At 40.4% G+C, this 22,181-nt stretch overlaps 1 protein-coding gene across 2 annotated transcripts in view; it reads right to left on the bottom strand.

Annotated features, from left to right (window-relative positions):
- LOC310717156 (receptor-type tyrosine-protein phosphatase mu-like) overlaps nucleotides 1–22,181 on the bottom strand; it is a 228,007-nt gene that overhangs the window by 87,768 nt on the left and 118,058 nt on the right. For both annotated transcript variants that reach the window (XM_083524861.1, XM_083524862.1), the window contains exons 8-11: nucleotides 13,124–13,432; nucleotides 10,737–10,846; nucleotides 4,369–4,570; nucleotides 3,735–3,837 (exon numbers count right to left, since the gene is read on the bottom strand). In XM_083524861.1, coding sequence (XP_083380987.1) covers nucleotides 3,735–3,837; nucleotides 4,369–4,570; nucleotides 10,737–10,846; nucleotides 13,124–13,432 — 724 coding nt within the window. The remainder of the gene's footprint in view (nucleotides 1–3,734; nucleotides 3,838–4,368; nucleotides 4,571–10,736; nucleotides 10,847–13,123; nucleotides 13,433–22,181) is intronic.

The raw sequence follows: 22,181 nt of genomic DNA, 5'->3' as shown, positions 1-22,181 counted from the left end.
CTGCGCGCGCACGTGTTAATGTTTTCTGATTACTAATCGCAGGAATATTAAACGATTCGCGCGCTCTCTGATGGATTCTGGCGGAGCAGATTGGAGAAAAAAAAACGGAAAACGTGGACGTGAGATTCCCTGTTCCCTTGCGTTCACCTGCTGTGTTTTATTATAATTTTTTTTCCTGTGCGTTTCTGCGTTATCTGCTCTTTCCTGCTCCTCGAGCGCCAAGTTGCTCTTTGATTTAGTTTGCTTTCGCCCTGATTGCTGGCAGAAGGCTGCCTTTGAAACGGGAGAGTATTTGGAGCGATGTTTCTCCCAAATCCAATCAGCACAAGGATGATTGCTTTATCATCTCAAACTGCCTCAATGCTGTGGGAAAAAAACTGCACACACACTCACACTGCGGTACTCTTAAAAAAAAAAAAAAAAAAAGAAGAGTACAGTATAGACTCGTGCACATGCACTTATACTATTAATAAGAATATTTAAGGTGCAAACAGAGCTGGAAATACATACAAAATAAATATAATACATAAAAAACGCAGGCACAGATTAAACACAGGTCTCTGTGCAGGGTTGCTCTACAGTTCCGTTGGTATCTGTTTGTCTTGCAGGGCAGCACCGTGTCTGAATTTTTCAGTGCGGCCAAAATCTAAAGCTCAGTGAACCCGGGTGAAGGAAAGAGTGAAAGGTTCCAGAAACTTCTTCAAAAGGAAAGACACTGAGCCGTCTTCAAAGGCACAGAATGCATAGCCTTGATTCTTATATTCTGTCTGTCTGTCTGTCTTTCTGTCTGTCACTCTTTTCCCCTTTCTCTTGCTGTGCCTAGAATGTACTTAGACGGACAGTGATGTGATAAATATATATATATATATATATATATGTGTGTATGTATATAGTTTCAGACTGCTTGCGTTACCTTGTCAGCGATTTCATCATGGACAGCAAGTTAGAGCAAAGAGCAAACGTGAAAATCTGGGCAAAGACGTTTGACAAGGCGTACGTTCAACATCCGGCGATGCTGCAACCAGTCGTTCGAGGTGTTTCGAGCGGCGCGTGCCCTTCAAGAGCACAAGAACATCACGAGAGATCAGGAAGTCCTTTGATGAGCTTAACCCCCGAAAATGGCCAAACCATTCGCCAACTTGATCCACATGATCTCGCTTTAGCACCCACCCTACTCGCCAGATTCGGGATCCTGAGGACTTCGGGCCTCGGAAATATGGTTCAGTTTGTCGCTGTGTAACTGGTGTTCCCTTTCAGGAACTCGAGGTGTGTCGAAACGCTTGGAAACACGCTTCGAAGCGTTTCGATGCAGCGTCTCGTTCCCTCAGGGAATTAGGGTTACATACGTAACCTAGAGACGTTCCTGCTGCTTTCAGGTTGTCCTGCAACTCTTTTTATGTGATTCCTAGCTTGTCTCTTATCTTCCTTAACATTATTTTGAGACTGTGTGAGGAAATAGTGTAATATGAACCTGTCTGGAGAAAATCTTTACCACGTCTGCTAATAGCTGTGTGACACTTTCACTGATTTTAAAACACCTTGCCTGAGACATTATGTGTGTGTCAGAAATGGACAAACAAACTGGGAGTACTGTTTATAAATCTGAGTGTATGAAAAAAAAAGTCGTATTTCTTTCCCCTCTACGTATCCAACACCAATACCAATGTCTGAAAAAAGGAATGATTGATACGCCTCTGTTGTCATCCTAATCTAATAAATCCCACATCTTTATCAGATCTTACCTAGCAGCATAGTTTTGCCCTTGGCAATGAAAATTAAAAACACGCAAACCAAAGTCAGGATCTTAAAAAGGTTGATCAGAGGCTCTTTGGTGTGCGTGTGTGTGTGTGTGTGTGTGTGTGTGTGGCTCCATTTGAGTAAACCAATAAAAGGAGCCACGCGATAATTAATGAAAGCCTGCCCTCACGCTGCCTCTGTAATTCTAATCAGCCGTTTTGTAATTACTCTTCAGAGAGAATGCCACCCGTGCCCATGGAGAAGTTGTTAATATACCACCTGACTTGCGGCAATAACAAGAAAATAATAAAACATGGAAAGAGATTAGGCGTGGGATTAGAATAAAGAGATTTTCATCTTTTATTTTCATTCTAGTCCCTTTCCTCACTACTGTACTGGGCAAGTATGATTTAGTCAGATTAACCTTGGAGATTGGGATTAAATAAAAGAGAATTGAATAAGCAGTAAACCTTTCAAACAGTCCCTAATAATCCCCTAAAACCCACTGTGTGGCACATTCGCTGTTTCTGAACATAAGCGTAATTTATTTTTGCTACGTGCTCGGCTGATTGGTTTGGAAACCGGTGCTTTTTGTGACTCGTTGTAATACGCGATGATGCAGTAACGAAAATAAATTCCCAGCAGTTTCAGGAACATGGAGGGCTGAGGCTAACGTTTCTATAACCTCGACGCGGAGTCCAATGGAAAGTAATGAGCATGTTTAGTATGACCTGAGGCTGGAAAGGCTGGAAACGGTTTGTTCACTATCTCTTCCGGGGGTTTCTGGAGGCACGCAGCCAAAGAGCTCAGACATTCATGAGCAGCTCACTGTGCAGTCAGGCCTCGAGAACTGGAAGTGGCCTACAGAGTGAGTTTAAGCCCCCAACACTGGATCCTACCATAAATGTGCTATTTATTAATGAGAATGGGCAGGGAGAGATAAGTGTGTGTGTGTGTGTGTGTGTGTGGGTGTGTGGGTGTGTGGGTGTGTGGGTGTGTGTGTGTGGCATAGTCTAAGGGACAGCCAGCGGCAGAGCGGCAGATGAAAAGGGTTCAGAGCGAGACTTCTCCTGAAACCACACACACACACACACACACACGCACAAGCTTTGTTCTCCGCTTCAAAGGCCAAAGCTCACTCACAGGGACCAAATCCACAAACAATAAAGGGAAGAAAATAGATAAAAACTGTTTTGAAAATGAAAAAGCAGAGGAAAGGTTTAGCTGCGAGCTAAAATGCAGTCTTTACTGGAGCAGACACAGAGTCATGGGTTGCTTTTGGAGCTTATCCGTGGCTTCACACAGGTTCTGCCTCAGACACTGCCTGCCTTTAAAGAACCTTTGTTTGCTTTGTATTTGAATTACCGGCGTTTAGAACACTCATTACGCATAATCCACACCTAACATACACCACGCTCCGATGCCATTCTACACTTACTGTGTGTTTCCGACTTAATCCCGAAACCACAATGTAATGGGACCCTAATGTACACGACTGCTACGTATTCGACTCATCTACTCTACGCTACGACTTACTGCTTGCAAAACATTTTTAGGAAACTGTTAGCTACTATTGCTGACACCTTTCACTAGCTAGCAGCTGTGTGCTGAACAACCAGCTCTGTCTTCCTTGACATTAAAATGATCTGCACAGCATTTACTGTAGGCGATGTAAATCGTAAAGCTCGGACAATACCTTTAACTGCACCATAAACAATAGGTTTATATAAAAGCACTTGTTTTGATATATTTTTTTGTTTCGATAGTAAATGTTCATATACAGGGTCTTATACGGTGGATGCTGTTTATAAGCTAAGCCTAATAATAAAGAGACTTTCAGCAAATGCCTTGTTCGAAGGAAAAAAATAATGGAAACACCTATGAAGAGTCTTCAGGATAGAGGAATAGAACCGAAAAGGTTTGTGGAGGTGTGATCCGAGTTCCACTAATGTTCTTGGGGCTCTAAAAAAAAAAAAACTTTAGAAAGGGTATCTTACCTTACTGGTGCTCCTCTGCTTTGGGCAGGTTTGAGAAGAACAGTGACAGTGCTGTCAGTCTGGTTCAGAGACGTCTCCTGATCATATGTAGGCATAGAAGGAGCTACACACACACACACCGCAGAAAAGAGTGTGAAAGGCAATTGGACAGATAGAAACGGCATATCTTAGATACCAAAGCTCTAACAAATAACGCTGCTATACTCCAGTTAAAGAAATCACTTTACACCCTCATGCCTTATAGATAAAGTCCCAACTGTTTCAGATAGATAAAGAGACAGACGGACAGACAGATTGGGACACATCTAAACATCTAAAGGAGCTCATTTGGTGCTGAGAGATAAACACAATGCGGTGTAGAAAGTAAAGTGGCTGTGCTGTGTAGCGCATTGCATTTAAAATACAAATAATGAGGTGGAAGTCTTAGAAAATGGGGCAATTGGGTCAAGTTGCTGTTTAGTTTTTTTTTTGTTTGTTTTGTTTTTTAGCTGTGTGTGTACCATTTACATTTACAGAATTTGGCAGACACTCTAGGGTTAAGGGCTATGTTTAAGGGCCCAGCAGTGGCACCCCTCAGTGGTACTGGGATTTGAACTCACAACCTTCTGTTCAGTCCAATGTCCTGTTTACAGACCTGAGATCTTGGTGGTGGCCTGAGTGATGGCTGGGGGACCGTAGCCTTTAGCCGTGCTGGCTCTGAGGGTGAACGAGTACGTCGAGCCTGGATACAGACCCATGAACACGTGACTCGTCTCATTTCCCAGTTTGATCACTTTGCCACTCTGGTTGGAGAGGTCCAGCACTGGGTCGAAGGAGCTCACAGCTTTATAGGAGATCTGCAGACAGAGTGAATTCACAGACTTCAGGTATTCCTCGTTTTGTATTTGTAAAGAATCAATATTCTTTCATTTTGTACAGATCTAAATGGCACTTTTGGAAATATCACTGCTAGAAAAAGAGAAAAAAACCTCACAGCATATTTCAGTGGATGTGATGAGTGCACTGTGGCATCACACACTGATCAGGCATTACATTATGACCACCTGCCTAATATTGTGTTGGTCCCTCTATTCTTGCCAAAACAGTCCTGACCCTGAGCATTGAGAGAATAAACTTGTAAAAGCTCGTCTGTTGGATTGGACCACATGGGTCAGCCTTCGCTCCCCACGTGCATCAATGAGCCTCGGCTGCCCATGACCCTGTCACCGGTTCACCACCGTTTCTTTTGATAGATATTGACCACTGCAGTTTGCAAATGCAATTTGGCACTTGTCAAACTTGCAAAAATCCTCATGCTTGCTCATTTTTTCTGCTTCTAACACATCAACTTTGAGAGCAAAATGTTCATGTGCTGCCTAAAATATCCCACCCGCTAGCAGGTGCCATGATGAAGAGATAATCAGTGTTATTTACTTCATCCGCCATACTGTTATAATGTCATAATGTTATGCCTGATCGTTGAAGATTATATTTATATTTAATTGTTGGAGAAATACTTGGATTCACACCCAATATGCAAAGTAAATAAGGCCGCACTTTAAAACAAAAACCAAACAAACAATGAAACCTGAACTCCTGAGTTAGCACAGGATGTCAAGGTTGTTGTTTAAAGCATTAGTAGTAAACAATTAGAACTTTTTCACTTTTAACCCTAGAACAGCATACAGTATGCTTGTGTTTGCGTAAGCTTGACTTTGAATTTCACAGTTAGGAGCATGTCATGCATCCATGACTAGACTGTTGCTACCAAATGACGATGTGAAATGTCCCTGTTTCTAACCGCAATTTGAGCGTGAAATTGAGTTCTGTCTTCCCGCTACCCTACCAATATATAAACAAAAGTTTGTGGACACATGCAGGTTATTTAATCAGTCAATCATGATTCAGCAGACCTACATCCTACAGTTTTATTTGAAGATACACCATATGGACAAAAGATTGCAAATACCTGATCTTGCTTCGTGAACATTTCTTTATACACTTTGGTTTCCATTTACCTTTATAATGACCTCTTAACTCTTCTGGGAATGCTTGTGGAGATTTTATGCTGATTCAGCCATAACGGAGTTAGTGAAGTCAAGTACTGATTTAGATGATGTGAGGAGGCCTGGGGTGCAGTCAGCATTTCAATTGATCCCAAAGGTGTAACTGGTAACGTCAAGTGAAGGGAAAATGTAATGCTACTTCATCTAAACACCAACCTATACAATAGTGTGTTTCCGACTTTGTGGTTACACTTTCCGACTTTGTGTGAAGAACCACATAGGGCTGGAAAAGTCAGGTGTCCCAATACTTTTGTCTTTATAATGTAGTAACTTTTTATATGATGAAACGAAAGAAGTTGTACAATGTATGTCCTATATGATTTTTTTTGTTTGTTTTTGCTATAATTATTGTTATTAAACAAAATGTTTATCGTGAACAGGAACACAATGGAACAGTTTTGGTTTCTTTTCGCTCATTAATTAACAGTTAAAAAATAAAGTCAGTGCAAAACCAAAGTAAAAAATGTGTCTCTGATGTCCCACGTCAATTCTTCTCCCTAAAAGTGCACAAAGCGACGTTTTCACTGTAGCGGGAGTTCTGTGCCATGTTAGCTTTAGAAACATTGAAAAAGAAAATCTTCTTGGAAACTCAGTGAGGCGTAGGCATGCAGCGTGAATGTCTCAACATTTCCATTGTGCTCATTTTTAAATCCACATTAGACTGTTACGGAGCTCCACAGACACTTGAGTCCGTTTTGTTTAGTTTTTTCCTCATGAACTCAACATAACCCTTAAAAAAACTCACTGACAAATTATACAAGCACATGGACATTTTTTTATTTATTTTTTACTCAAAAATCCATTAAAGCATATTTTCATCCTCGCAATACAAATGGATTTATATGTCATTCTATTCATTCTCCAAAAAAGCCAGTGATATTTTTTCACACCATATTTTCTGCTCTATAATCCAAAATAGTGTTTATGAATTATGTCCAATTATTATGCAGTATAGCCGAAAATGCTACAAGGCCGTTTTTTAATGATAATGCTCCACGGTGAGCTATGAAGACAATGAAAAGGAATTCGAACTGGAATTTGTAGACCTATTTGGAATGGTTCTACTTTTTTAAATAAGACCAAGGCGATCCTCGTTTGTTCATTCATACCATTCCGCTCAATGCACTTCGAGTTCAATGTGGAGATATGAAATCGCATTTCTCGATCGGTTGTTCTTGATGACCTTGATGCTGGTAGCAGCCTTTCATTCGTTCGGCTCGGCTTCTAAATGCAGGTGCCAATACTTGTAATTGCTGATAGTGGATTAATAGCCTCTAAATGGGGTTTTTATGTGCAAGTGGATAAAGAAAGCCTGAGTTGACTTCTCTGTGTTTGGACATGGCAACAGTGGGAGGATGTGTTTGTCAGAGGAAAAAAGCTTCCGTCTCTGGCGATATTTCCAGACGTGAAAAAAAAGGGAGGATGAAATTTGAAAGTGGGGAAAAAGAGAGAAAGAGTGAAAGAGAGATTGGTCAGAGCTTCAAAAAAACTTTTTTTTTTTACATCACTGCTTGTCAGAAGGATCTCAGCTTGAATTCTTTGATATTGTCAAATCAAAGGCAGGAGTTAGCGTCAAGCTTTCTGCTATTCTAGAACACAGATAAAATAGAGTTCAGTTCAGTTCTGCCTCTGTCCTCAGGGCACATACACACACGATCACACATATACCACCATATATATACAGTGGGTACGGAAAGTATTCAGACCCCCTTAAATTTTTCACTATTTTTTATTTTGCAGCCATTTGCTAAAATCATTTAAGTTCATTTCTTTTCCTCATGAATGTACACACAGCACCCTATATTGGCAGAAAAACACAGAATTGTTGACACTGTTGCAGATTTATTAAAAAAGAAAAACTGAAATATCACATGGTCCTAAGTATTCAGACCCTTTGCTCAGTATTTAGTAGAAGCCCCCTTTTGCTCTAATACAGCCAGGAGTCTTTTTGGGAAAGATGCAACAAGTCTTTCACACCTGGATTTGGGGATCCTCTGCCATTCCTCCTTGCAGATCCTCTCCAGTTCTGTCAGGTTGGACGGTAAACGTTGGCAGACAGCCATTTTTAGGTCTCTCCAGAGATGCTCAATTGGGTTTAAGTCATTGCTCTGGCTGGGCCATTCAAGAACAGTCACAGAGTTGTTGTGAAGCCACTCCATCGTTATTTTAGCTGTGTGCTTAGGGTCATTGTCTTGTTGGAAGGTAAACCTTCGGCCCAGTCTGAGGTCCAAAGCACTCTGGAGAAGGTTTTCGTCCAGGATATCCCTGTGCTTGGCCGCATTCATCTTTCCCTTGATTGCAACCAGTCGTCCTGTCCCTGCAGCTGAAAAACGCCCCCACAGCATGATGCTGCCACCACCATGCTTCACTGTTGAGACTGTACTGAACAGGTGATGAGCAGTGCCTGGTTTTCTCCACACATACCGCTTAGAATTAAGGCTAAAAAGTTCTATCTTGGTCTCATCAGACCAGAGAATCTTATTTCTCACCATCTTGGAGAACTCCATGCGGGTTTTCATGTGTCCTGCACTGAGGCGAGGCTTCCGTCGGGCCACTCTGCTATAAAGCCCCACTGGTGAAGGGCTGCAGTGATGGTTGACTTTCTACAACTGCAGTGATGGTTGACTTTCTACAACAATCTCCCAACTGCATCTCTGGAGCTCAGCCACAGTGATCTTCGGGTTCTTCTTTACCTCTCTCACCAAGGCTCTTCTCCCCCGATAGCTCAGTTTGGCCGGTCGGCCAGCTCTAGGAATGGTTCTGGTCGTCCCAAACGTCTTCCATTTGAGGATTATGGAGGCCACTGTGCTCTTAGGAACCTTAAGTGCAGCAGAAATTTTTTTGGAACCTTGGCCAGATCTGTGCCTTGCCACAATTCTGTCTCTGAGCTCTTCAGGCAGTTCCTTTGACCTTAATGATTCTCATTTGCTCTGACATGCATTGTGATCTGTAAGGTCTTATATAAACAGGTGTGTGGCTTTCCTAATCAAGTCCAATCAGTATAATCAAAAATTTCTGGACTCAAATGAAGGTGTAGAACCATCTCAAGGATGATCAGAAGAAATGGAGAGCACCTGAGTTAAATATATGAGTGTCACAGCAAAGGGTCTGAATACTTAGGACCATGTGATATTTCAGTTTTTCTTTTTTAATAAATCTGCAAAAAGGTCAACAATTCTGTGTTTTTCTGTCAGTATGGGGTGCTATGTGTACATTCATGAGGAAGAAGAATGAACTTAAATGATTTTAGCAAATGGCTGCAATATAACAAAGAGTGAAAAATTTAAGTGGGTCTGAATACTTTCCGTACCCACTGTATATATATATATGTGTGTGTGTGTGTGTGTGTGTGTGTGTGTGTGTGTGTGTGTGTGTGTGTGTGTATATGTATATGTATATGTAAATGTAAATGTATATGTATATACAGTATATACTGTATGAGGGAGTGATTGATGAGCTTTGGATTGACGGATTATCTCCTGCTCCCAATCCTAACACACATGCTGGTATTAGAGTTAAACAGACATGTTAAACCCAATCATACGGTCGATAGAGGTCTTGTCATGAATCATTAATATTTACCACGATTATAATGTATACCGCGAATTTCTTCGATTCATCATCGCAGGTACGTGTTGATAAATAATTGAAATGGTAAGTAATAAATGCTGTCACACGGATCGGATGCAAAGTATTTCTCAAGACCAAACCGAGATGCATGAAAGTAAATGATTTTGCAGCACTACAACTTTAAATCCAAATGATGATTGGACTCCCTAAATTATTTTCCTTTTAATAAGGAATTTGTGTAGATGACAATTACACAGGAGATTGCATTTCAATTTCAATAACATGCTGGATTTCTTTGTGGAATTCAAGATTAGTGTGAATGAAATGTTTAACTGTTTTAACGCGTTTTCTCTCGGCTTACGCGAATGATTCAAGTACATTATTTCTACATGGTATGAAAAGTTATCGCTCAGTGGACAGAAGGCTTTTAAAGTGTCATATATAAGCCCAGCCCTGATGCTCTGGAGCTGAACAGGGGTGTGGGCGAGTCTGTTTTCTACATAATAATAATACATTTATTGGACAGCCAGTGCACACTTGTCTCATATAGACACAGGGGGTTACCAAATTATGAAATATTGATCTAAAAAAAAAAAAAAGGGGCGGGACTATCTGCAAACATAGAATTATTATTAGTTGTATTATTGAATCAGTTGCATCAGTGTGGGTACAGTACAGTAGGTAAAATATTATTCCTATTATCATTTTTGTCATGAGACTTTTGCTTAATCAACTCAGACTCTGTTTCTCTCAGCAAACAATCTGTTAATACTAATGAGTATTTTTAATCTATTCAAAATATCCTGAAAAAATTTTGCAAATTATACCACAGGTGTTGTGGCAAGTTCGAGTCAGGAATTGCTTCCATCAGTTATTCCTCTCTAAATGTTCTGCTTGGTGTTGAACTGAAGCTAAACTGTATGTAGTGTAAGTAGTTACCACCAAGCGGCAAGTTCAAAACAGAGCACATGCTCGACCCTGATTTCGCTGCTTCCTGGGTTTTCTAAACGTGAACTTGTACAGATATTGTATTAAATGATTTTGCTGGAGACAGCTAGGACTGGCTACAGGACTAGAGATTTTTCATACATCTGCCATGATGCAGAAAGCAAGTACATGTATGCGTTTATTCTTTACAAACTACCACAAAACAGATGTCGAAAGTGATAATGTTAATTGTCATTATTAAAAAAGAAGTAGAATTTTTTTCAAGAATCAAAAGGCAGTTAATTTTCACTCAATACTGCTGATGCTACTTTAATCACAAAGCTCACAGTTTATCAGTGGGTATGACAGTAGCAGAAATTCTTTGAAATGAGATTAAATATGAGCTTTCAATGATTAGAATCATCTGCATTGAAGCACTGGGGTGGAGAGTTGAACCTACCTCATACTGGGTGATGACGCCGTAAGTGTGAGCAGGCTCTCTCCACTTCAGAATGATCTTCTCTTCATACGCACTGGCCTGGATGGAGTCCAGAGGAACCTCGCCAGGCACTAACAGGAAATGGCATCACAGAACGATCATTACATGTTTTACCACTCACTCAGTGTTCTGAAGATTCTCTGAAGCCAGAGTATTTAATGTAATCAGACACTGTTTGCTTTAGTCTGATTACAAAGTTTCCAAAGTTGTTTTGCTGTTAATGTTGAGGTTATGTGTGCACACGTCTGCTTTAATTTAATTTGGGTTCGGAACATAAAAAAAAAAAAACAATATATGAATAAAAAAGCTATAGGTTTATCATGATAGTTAATCTCCACATGAGAAGCGATATTTTTATCTCTGCATGGGATTTTTTTAAATGTGAGCTATAATTACCTGCCTTGAGGCAACACATGGGGCTATTATTCTAATAAGCCAAATTTAAAAGAGAATTTCTGTTCACAATGATGACACAATAAAAAAAAAGGGACATCTAACAAACCTGTTCATATAACTTTAAAGGAAATGCGATAAAGAATCAGTGGAAAACAAAGTTTTTATATAATGAATAAGATTGATTTAATAAAAGCAACATTTATGAACTTTCGGTTAAATTCTTTTTTTCACAAAAGAGTGAATTGAGATTGAGCTAAAAAGGCCATCAGGCTATTATAAAGAGCTATTATTTGACATTTCAGCTGTAATTCAGTCTGTGACTGTCATACTGCCATGCATAGATACTGAATGTTTACCTATATGATTTTGTTTGTGGACACCTGACCATAAGATTCATATGTTCTTTAAAACATCCCATTCCACATTTAGTCTCAAGTTGCTCTTGCAATAACCTCCACTCTTCTGAGATGTTCCAGTAGATGTTGGAGTGGAGATTTGTGCTCAATCAGCCATAAGTCAGTTACTGATGTAGATGTTGTGAGGAGGTCTGGAGTGCAGTCAGAGTTCCAATTCATCACAAAGGTGTTCAATAGGGTTGAGGTCAGAGCTCCATTCAAGATCTTCCACTAAAACCCATGTAAACTATATGCATTATCATGCTGGAACATGTTTGTGCATCCTAGTTTAATTGAAACAAAAAATGTAATGCTACCGCTTCCAAAGACTCTACAATTGTGTGCCACCAACTTTCTGGAGAAGAACCACACACTGTTGAAAAAGTCCAGTGTCCCAATACTCTTGTTTATATATTGTATACATATGCATTGTTAACTAATGAATGTATTCAGGCTGAACAACCACCATATAGAACACAAGCAGAGAAAAGATTATGATGATCAGGTGATCAGTCATGTTTACATCACTGTCTCATCCACGTTAACCCTGTACTTCTTGTTGTTAGCATCGTAGGTTAGCCTACGTCTGTGGTGCGTGACAGCCAGAGAATGATACACCAGTGGTAGGCTGAAAAATCTCCTCACATCATCTACATCAAAACCTGAATTTATTCACACCCTTGTAAAGTAACTGAATGAACACAAACGTCCACACTTCAAAATCTACTGAAACAACTTAACAGAAGAGTGGAGGTTTTTATAACAGCAAATGGGGGTCAGGTGTCTGCAAGCTTTTTGCATGTATGTTTCCACAAAGCTGCTGGAACAACTTTGTGTATCCTATTGCAGGTTAATTGAAAGGAAAATGCAATGCTACCGCATGGAAATTCTATACAAATGTGTGCCACCAACTTTGTGGCAACAGTTTGAGGAAAACCAAATACAATATGGCTGGAAAACTCAAGTGTTTATATATTGTCTATATATTGTATACGTACATATATATTAAAGAGTTGTTTCACTCGCTGCCGGTTTTCACTCCGAATGACTCACTAATTATGAATATTCATAAGCCGACCCCTAATGTCAAATCGTATTCATTAATTGTCTGGCTTAAGTACCAAAACACAGCTCCTGCCGACCTTCAGTCGAATTCTTTTGTGTCAGTATAATGCAGAAATCCAGTGAAGTGTTCAACTACAAATGCTTTTAAGCAAGTAGTTTAAATGATACTTTTCTTTGTTGTAAGATTTGGAAGATAAGTGATCTAGTAGGTGTCTATTCTTTTATATGTATTTCCATTTTTTTATTATTAATTTTTTTTATTTGCTGCTGAAATTTCCCCACTGTGGGACGGATAACGGTATATCTTATCTTATCTTATCTTATCTTATCTTATCTTATCTTATCTTATCTATTAGCTAACAGCATCATTGACAGAGAGGTAAACATGGTGCATGTAAACACAAGGCTTCTTCATGTAAAGAGTTGAGTGAATCTTTTAAAAAAAGGATTCCGTTGTGATGGATCTTGTGACTGTTTATGAACGAGTCTCACCATCCTCGTCAGTCTGGACGTGGATCTCGGCACTCTCCTTCACGCCCTCGCGATTGCGCAGCACCAGTTTGACGCTCAGGTTTGTGAAGGGTGTCAGGTTGTGGATGGTGTGCTGAGGCGCGGAGTTCTTGCTGTCGTATGACACTTCTTCCCGGGTCTCGTCTTTCCCAGTGCCACGGGCGCTGTACTCCACCGTCAGACTGTAGTTATGGCAGCGCGTCACATTGTAGCCGAATGGCTCCCAGCGGAGGGTCACCTGCCTGGCCTTAATGTCTACTACCCTCAGCTGCCGAGGCCCGTGCATGGGCTCTGAGAGAGAGGGAGAGAGAGAGAGAGAGAGAGAGAGAGAGAGAGAGAGAGAGAGAGAGAGAGAGAGAGAGAGAGAGAGAGAGAGAGAGAGAGCGCACAAGTTAACTCCAATACAGACAATAGAAAAAAAGCCTGCAACAATAAAAACAATAAACAGAATGAAAGAAAACAGGCAAAAAAAAGTTAAAATAAAAATTCCTGGCAAATTGTAGCAACAGCTGGGAAAGAAATATACAAATGATTGCTTATTATATGATGAACAATGGTGATATATATGTCTCCATCATCTCTTTCATCCATTGGTCTCTCTCTCTTTCTTTCTCTCTTTCTTCCATTTCCTTCTTTTTTCTGTCTTTTTGTTTTTGTCTTTGCTTTTTACTTATTTCTCTTTATATTTCTCTCAGCACAAACTACAAATAACGTGCGTACACACACACACACACACACACACACACACACACACACACACACACACACACGTACTTCTACGTCTACCTCGTAGACCTTTTGGTTTGCCTTCTCGATGTCCCTCTCTGTGGGGAGAGGAGCAGCCGGAGTGCACGGTAATAGAATCAATTTCCATCCAGGTTAAATTTGAACTCCACTTTTTTCTGGAACCTTCCCTGCTATTAGACCCAGCCAGGGCTCAATTTCCTCCTGCCACCCCCAATATGAAAAGACACACACACACACACACACACACACACACACACACACACACACACACACACACACACACACACACACACACACACACACACACAAACACAAGGCTGCTGTTCTGAAGCTTTCGTTGTCATACTTAGCATTCTGGTGATGGAGAGTGACTCTTGGGTGCTTTCTCACACGCACAAAGACACACACACACACACACACACACACACACACACACACACACACACACACACACACACACACACACACACACACACACAACTTCTCTTTTCCTCTTTGCCTTTTAAAAATGATTCGCGACAAACAGGTCCAGAGCACAAACTGGATGAACCGAATGAATCAGGAGGAGACTAATATTGTTAATCAGAAATGTAACAAAGAACATTCAGGACTGAGTACGAGGCCATAAGGTAATGAGCCAGCTGCTGAGACCACACACATTTACTTTTATTCAAAACCAATATCAATTTCCTTCATCTCTAAAACCTACTTCTTGGTATTTATCAAAGGTGTAACTGATGTGAATCCGAGCACACTGCTGCTGTTGTGAGTGTGAGTGTGTGTGTGTGTGTGTGTGTGTGTGTGTGAGTGTATGTGTGTGTGTGTGTGTGTGTGTGTGTGTGTGTGTGTGTGTGTGTGTGTGTGTGTGTGTGTTTGGGGGGGGGGGGGGGGGTTGGGTTTGGAGGTGACTGACCTGAATATATTTCGATATCAGATCACTGAGGCTTGTTATTCTTTACAAGTGGCACTAATTGTATGCAAAACACTTAACAAATAACAGAGCTGTTGAATATTTCCGCTCATAGATGACTGACAGGTCTTTGTGTATAATGTGAGCCCGTGGCTACACAAACAGGAAATCATCATCAGTAACGTTAACAGTAACACACACCTAGCGGTGGATTATAATGCATATACAGGGGGGGCATTTGCAAGCTGCCTATGACGATTGCACTGATTGATCTGTATTTCATATACAAGTCTCGAAATGAGACAAGGAGATAAAGCTGTGTAATGAGATTACATTTATTTGAATGAATTTTATTAGAGAAAGAGTGTGTGAGAATATGTGTGTGTGTGTATATGTGTGTGTAAGAGAGACAGGCAAAGAGAATGTGTGTGTGAATTACGTGCATCTGTGCCACGTCTATGTACTTTTCACTATCATTTTAGCTCGTTTTGTTTTATCTTTTGTCAACTTCATCTTGTTCCTCTACCCGTTTATTAAAATCGCCATATTCACCATGTTAGTTCAATGGCATGCGCTCCATAAGGTGATTAGGAGATGTTTCCAATCGCTGCCGCACCCTGAACATAACTGTGAGCGTATGTTACTATAGAAATGGGAGTTAATAAGCCAGATCGATACTATAGAACTGTAAGCTGATCAAACTTACATCAGCCAATACGAATCAGGTATTCAAACAAAACGCAGTATAAATTCAATAAGTTATACTGTAAATACAAAAGTATTGGGACACCTGACTTTCCCAGCCATATGTGGTTCTTTCCCAAACGTCTTTGGATGCAGTTGCATGAAATTTTCCCTTCACTTGAACTATGAGACCTAAACCTGTTTCCAGCATGACAATGCCCCTGTGCACAAAGCAAACTCTATGAAGATCTGCTTTACATAGGTTGGAATGTAAGATCTTAAGTGGTCTGCTATAGAGCTCTGACCTCAACCCTGTTGAACACCTTTTGGGATGAACTGGAATGCTGACTGCACTCCCGACCTCCTCACATCATCTACACGAGTACCTGACTTTACTAACACCCTTGTGGCTGAATGAACACAAATCTCCACAAGCACACTCCAAAATCTAGTGGAACATCTTCCCAGAGAAGTGGAGGGAATGATAACAGCAAATGAGGACTAAATGTGGAATGGGATGTTTTCAAAGGAAATGCAAATCTAATGGTCAAGTGTCCACAAACGTTTGTCCAAGAGATCTTTCCCTAAAAGTCATATGCGCAAATGATCACAAATTGCTTTTTTTTTTGCTTATTCTCGTCAAGGAAACTGGATTATTCATCTTCCCTGAACCATATATATTCTAATACAACTTATTACAATTTCCAGAAAATGAAGTACAAATTCACAGCATGCAGTGATACAGTGAGAGGGCAAGCAGCAAACACAAAGCACACTAAAACACACCGGGGTTAACTGAGAAACTTTGCAAAAGAGGAAAAAGGGGAGAAAAAACAAATAAAATTCACACCGGCATATCGAGTTTACCCATGCCGGGCAGCATTTCATCATTTATTCACAGCGCCAATAAGCTTGCGTGAAAAAATGGCATTTAGAAAGGTCATGGGGACAGAGGAAAGAGCTGAGAAGGCAGATTTAGAATAGCCCCCCCCCCCCCCCCCACACACACACACACCACCGCCACCACCCTCTGCCCGCCCGTATCACACGCTCATTGGCGACGTGGCCCTGAGGAGCTGATCTCGGGGAACAGGTGTGCTTGCTGACATGAGCCCTCACGTCTTAGCTCGCAGCTCGCTCTCAAGGTGGAGATCAACTGTATCAATAAATAATAGCGGCCGTGATGGATTAATGCAATGCAGAGCCAAAACATCAGACATCACTGCTGTTTCATGCAGCCAACCTGGTTGCCTTTGTGTGTGTGATGGAGATTCACTTACGCCTCTATATTTGCTTCTTTCAACATTTTCTAACTGCTACTTAAAAATATAGTATTGATTTTTTTTTTCAGATGCTTTACAAAAAAGGGAATATTTAAAAAAAAGACACAAAAAAAAAAAAACCAAGGGCAGCTGCAGTGCCTTTGAAACATATTTCCTATTTTTTTTTGTCTCTGAATCAAGTGCGACTTTAAAAGCTATTGATTCGTACAACAATCTCCTGAGTACATGGCGTCCGAATTCAGGCTCAGTCCGGCCTAAGAGAACGACCGGCGTGCGAAATTGTGTCGAAAAAAAAAACAAACTCATGCTTTCTTATTTCCTGACGTACCGCCCATATTGGCATGTTTGCTTTAAAAGAAAAAAAAAGACGAGAAAATCTAAAAATGACGGTGAAGTAGATTTCAAATGGTCTCACTTATAGGCAACTTGAGGCGAGTAGTCATTTAATACGATCCGTCGAGAGGCTCAGATCTTCACGGAAACAAATTCTCCTTGAACGTTTTCGATCGAGACACCAGAGAAAAGTGAAATGAAGTATACAAGAGTGCATAAAGGCAAAAAGACTGAGAGAGAGAGTGAGAGTGAGTAGAGATGAAAACAGACCACCCCCTCCCTCCCTCTTCCTCTAAACAGAATGGGAGCACTTCAGGAGAGCCATCCAGAAAATAGAAGTTTTAAGCATGTCCATTTGTGGAACTATCAGCTGACCACACTGAGTAGGCCAGAGGTGGCGGTGAGGGGAACGCACCGACCGGCCAGGCACACAAATCACATTACACCAGCTCCATACACTCTCTAATGCACTAAAGTGTGTATCTGAGCCATGGGCTAGTGCATGAGAGGGAGAGAGAGAGAGACGGTCAGAGTGACAGAGAGAGTTTTAACATTCTCTCGTTCTAAACTTTATGTAGTCAAATGCACTTAATGGATTAGGAACACCTCTTTCATGCTTATTTTATGCCATTTGCAAAGATTATTTCTCCATTACGCCCAGTGAAAAGTGTTACATTATACTCCCTGACCGTATCGAACCTCAAGGTTTTTCCGGCAATATGTGCACTTTTAGCAGTCGTTTAATGAGAGGGAAAGCGTGTGTGTGTGTGTGAGAGAGAGAGAGAGAGAGAGAGAGAGAGAGAATGAAAAAGGAGAAGAAAGAAAGATAGAAAGTGTGTCATCATACACACACTACTTGAGTGTCAGCTTCAGTGTGTTGATTTTAGTCAGTTTTTTAAAAAAGCTAAATAACTGGGATGGTTTCTTTGAAAATTTATTAGTGAAAATCTTTTGTTTATAATTTATCAACAAGTGAAAACGAGTTTATAATCAGGATGCTAGTGGGGCACACACCCTACTTATGCCGAGAGAAGTTTTGAATATTTTAATATCCGTAGTAAAAACAAAGGCTGAATGAGCGTTCGGAAACTATCCAGACCCTAAAAGTAAAGGTGGGGGTCTGTCTGAACACTTTCTGAATGCACTGTGTATGATCAGGAGCACATGGTCAGTGGAGTGGATGAGACGACGATGATGATGATGATGTTGAAAACCTGAGAAGGCACTTCCTATTGTAGGGGTGTAATTCGTCACAATTTGGCGGTAATGTTTTTTTTTCTGAGTAGATTAGATTACAAAATCCTGTTCTTCCTTATTACTGTCAATTTAGAGTTTTTAGATACACTTTACAGACACAACTATTGGGGCATATGACTTTTCCAGCCATATGTGGTTTTTCTTATCACAAGTTTGGAAACACGAAATTGTAATGGACGTTTTTAGAGGTTTTTGCATGACATTTTCCTCTTCACTTGAACTCACAGATGCAAACCTGTTTCAGCATGGCAACATCCCTGAGCCCCATGAAAATGTGGGTTGGAGTGGAAGATCTTGAGTGGCCTGCTATGGAGCTGTTGAATACCTTTGGGATGAATTGCAAGACTGACATCACCCCAGGCCTCCTCACCTCATCTACATCAGTGCCTGATTTTACCACCACCCTTGTGAGTGAATGAGCTCAAATCTTCAGAAACTCACTCCAAGGTCTTGTGGAACATCTTCCCAGAAGACTGAACGTTATTATAACAGCATATTGGGACTAAATATGGAATGGGATGTTCAAAAAGCACATACCGAACATATTATCAGCTGTCCACAAACTTTTGTGTCAATTTAGTGTAAGTGGAAAAAAGGAAAAACATACTTCAGGTCAGAAAAGTCTTTTTAGGCCGTGGCTTTGAATATGAATAGGTAAAACAGTGATAAAACGTGAGAGTGAGAGAAGAAGCGACAGATAGAGGGACACAGAGAGAGAGAAGGAGAAAGGAGAGAAAGTGTTCAGGAAGAGTGCTACGCTGTAAAGTTGGCAGAGCAGAGAGTCTCTTTATACGCTGCCTGAGCAGAGGCGTGAAAGCTCTTTCCTCGGTGAAACCGTCGTCCCGCGCACGGCCTGCTCTTCGCTCCTGGGTGACCGCGGCAGCAATGAGTTCCGCATCATTAAACCAACATATGAAGTTACAACGAGCTGTGAATGGGGACATTTCCTAGAATATTAACGCAGTAGCTTTATAGGGCAACAGGAACTTTCTTTAATTAATGCAGAACTGCGATTTATGGCCTCGTGCTCGGTTTTTACAGCCACGTTCGATATATCATTAGGAGTGTAAGCGATGTGGGCTGATTATCCAATTAAAACACACTCGTGCTAAATATCTCTTTCACATCTATACACAAGGCTGTCCAAGCCCTTTTTCCCCCCTTTTTCCCCCTATTTTTAATGTCAGGATAGGAATTGTTTACAGAATTAAATGTTAACATTTATTATATGTACTATATGGACAAAAAGTATTGGGACACCTGACTTTCCCGGACTGTTATTGCAAAACTGAAGGCACACAATTGTACAGGTTGTCATTGGATGCAGTAGCATGACATTTTCCCTTCACTTGAACATGGGTTGGAGTGGAAGATCTCTTGCTATAGAGCTTTGACCTCAACCCTTTTGAATACGTTTGGGATGAATTGTGGTGTGCCTTATGTGTAAAAAGCTGTCTTTCTCAAATCCTCCAATCAGAAGAGAGAATTTAGCAACACTTGTAAGATATACCTGCACTAACAATGATGTGAGTTTGTCTTGTCTCATACAAGCCACACTGTGCAAGATGAATCTTTTATGCAGATATGGCAACCTGGTCATTGGGCTACATTATAGAAGAGCTGCAGCTGCAACTTTGAGAAAAACCAGAGCAATGCTTTAATTTCATGCACAGACACAACAGAACATTCTGCACACGACTGCTGTTATATGAAATAAAACCGGTTGGGAATGTAATGGTGTACCAGCTGTATTATTGTTAAAACAATAAATCTAAAATTATCAAAAATGTGTTGCTTTTTCTATTTTGTTTTGTTTTATGACGTCTTCGTACGGTTGACTCTTTCCACCATTTCACAGGGGCTTTTAAACCGTGTGCCTCACGCAGAGTGAATTTAGCGAGCGCTGCAGGTGCAGTGTGATGAGCTACAGCCTCGGTAAACTGAACGTTAATGTCAGACACCTTGTGAATGCTTTCTGCGGCTACATCAAATGATTTTTTTCCTCCTGCACAAACACCTGGCCCTGTGCAGTGGTTTCACTTTACACGTAAATATACGCATTTACACTTACACACATATATATATATATTTATTTACACACACACACGTCTTTTGTGTAGTAAAAGAAAAACAATAAATGACATAATAAAAATTATCATAAATAATAAAAAAATATAAAAAATGTTTTTTAACTAAATAATTCTATATTATTACAACTATATATCTTTTTTATAATATATATTTTTATATTTAGACATTTTATACATATATATATATGGATATGGATATTCCATAATACACAAAAAACGCTTCTTTTTTTTTGCTTAAATAAATTAGCCACACTTCATTTGATTCAAATTCATTCTGACAGCATTAACACACACCCATGTACTCTCACACACTCTCCTAATACTACACACACACACACACACACACACACACACACACACACACACACACACCCATGCCGTGTGCACTCTACAGAAAGAGGGAGACTTGGTGCGACAATTCTTATTTGCATTTGTGTAAAATCTCCTCTCCTCCTGTTCAAAGCAGGTCAAGGTCGGTTTTGAAGAGGAGAACTCTCTGGCCTGCGCTCCTCTTCTCCCTTTCTGCTGTCGATGCTGAGATATTCTGTTTGAAACGATGCTGCAGTGACTGATAACACACGAGCGTGTCTGCCGATGAAGCCGGCTAATACGCATTTACGAGTATTTTTTCTATGCACGAAACACGCAAATGAAAATAAAAGGCGGTTAATGTGACGCTGCGAAACCGAAGCAAACAGAAATTATTGAAAATCTTTTTTCTCTGAGCACAGTAACAAAATTATATACAAATAATCCGGAGATGGAAAATAGCTTGCAGACATCTGATTATTTGGAAAGCAGACATTACAGTAAACTAGATTTTTGGAGAGTAAAGTAATTGCATTTAACAAGAGAGTTGCTTATCCCACACACACACACACACACACACACACACACACACACACACACACACACACACACACACACACACACACACACACACACACACACACACACACACACACACACACACACACACACACACTGGAGGTCTAGATTGGTATTCCTGGCACTGCCCCTGGCCTGAAGATGTAATTGAATAATTCCAGTTTGACATTTCGATAGAACTATTAGTGAGGTTTTTATCATTACAGCATGACATTTAAATAATGATTTCTAAATTATCTCCACATTATCAGCTCCTGTTCATTCTAATGACCTGCCTGTCTTATCTTTCTCATGCAAATAGATTACATGATTATACAAACACGAGAGAGAGAGAGAGAGAGAGAGAGAGAGAGAGAGAGAGAGAGAGAGAGAGAGAGAGAGATAGATAAATAAGACTAAATGCAAAGAGAACAAAAGAGAAGGATACAATGAGACAAGAAAAATAAGCTGAGAAGAGAAGAGAACAGAAGAGAACAGAAGAGACGAGAAGAGACGAGACGAGATGAGACGAGAAGAGACGAAAAGAAACGAGAAAGGAGAGGCGTCTTGGCCGGAACTCCAGTGTGACTCAGGGAATCCTGCACACTCTCATTCACACTGCAGAAAGCAGGAGGAAACATTTCTCTTCTCTCTATGAAGAGGACTTGTGAAACTCTGGAGCTGCCACACTACACCTGCTTTACCACTGTGCTGGCAAACATTCATATCACAGAAAATGATTACGTTTTGTCTAATAGCATTTGTGAAATGATAAACAATGAGATAAATAAAAATCACTCTTCCTGAAATAGAAATGTGCTCTTTATATCTATGTAATATTTACTTCTGCTGTTTACAGTCTATGCACT

Source organism: Silurus aristotelis (assembly GCF_946808225.1).
Source record: "Silurus aristotelis genome assembly, chromosome: 22".
Taxonomy (NCBI): Eukaryota; Metazoa; Chordata; class Actinopteri; order Siluriformes; family Siluridae; genus Silurus; species Silurus aristotelis.
This window is presented reverse-complemented; position numbering and strand designations above follow the sequence as displayed.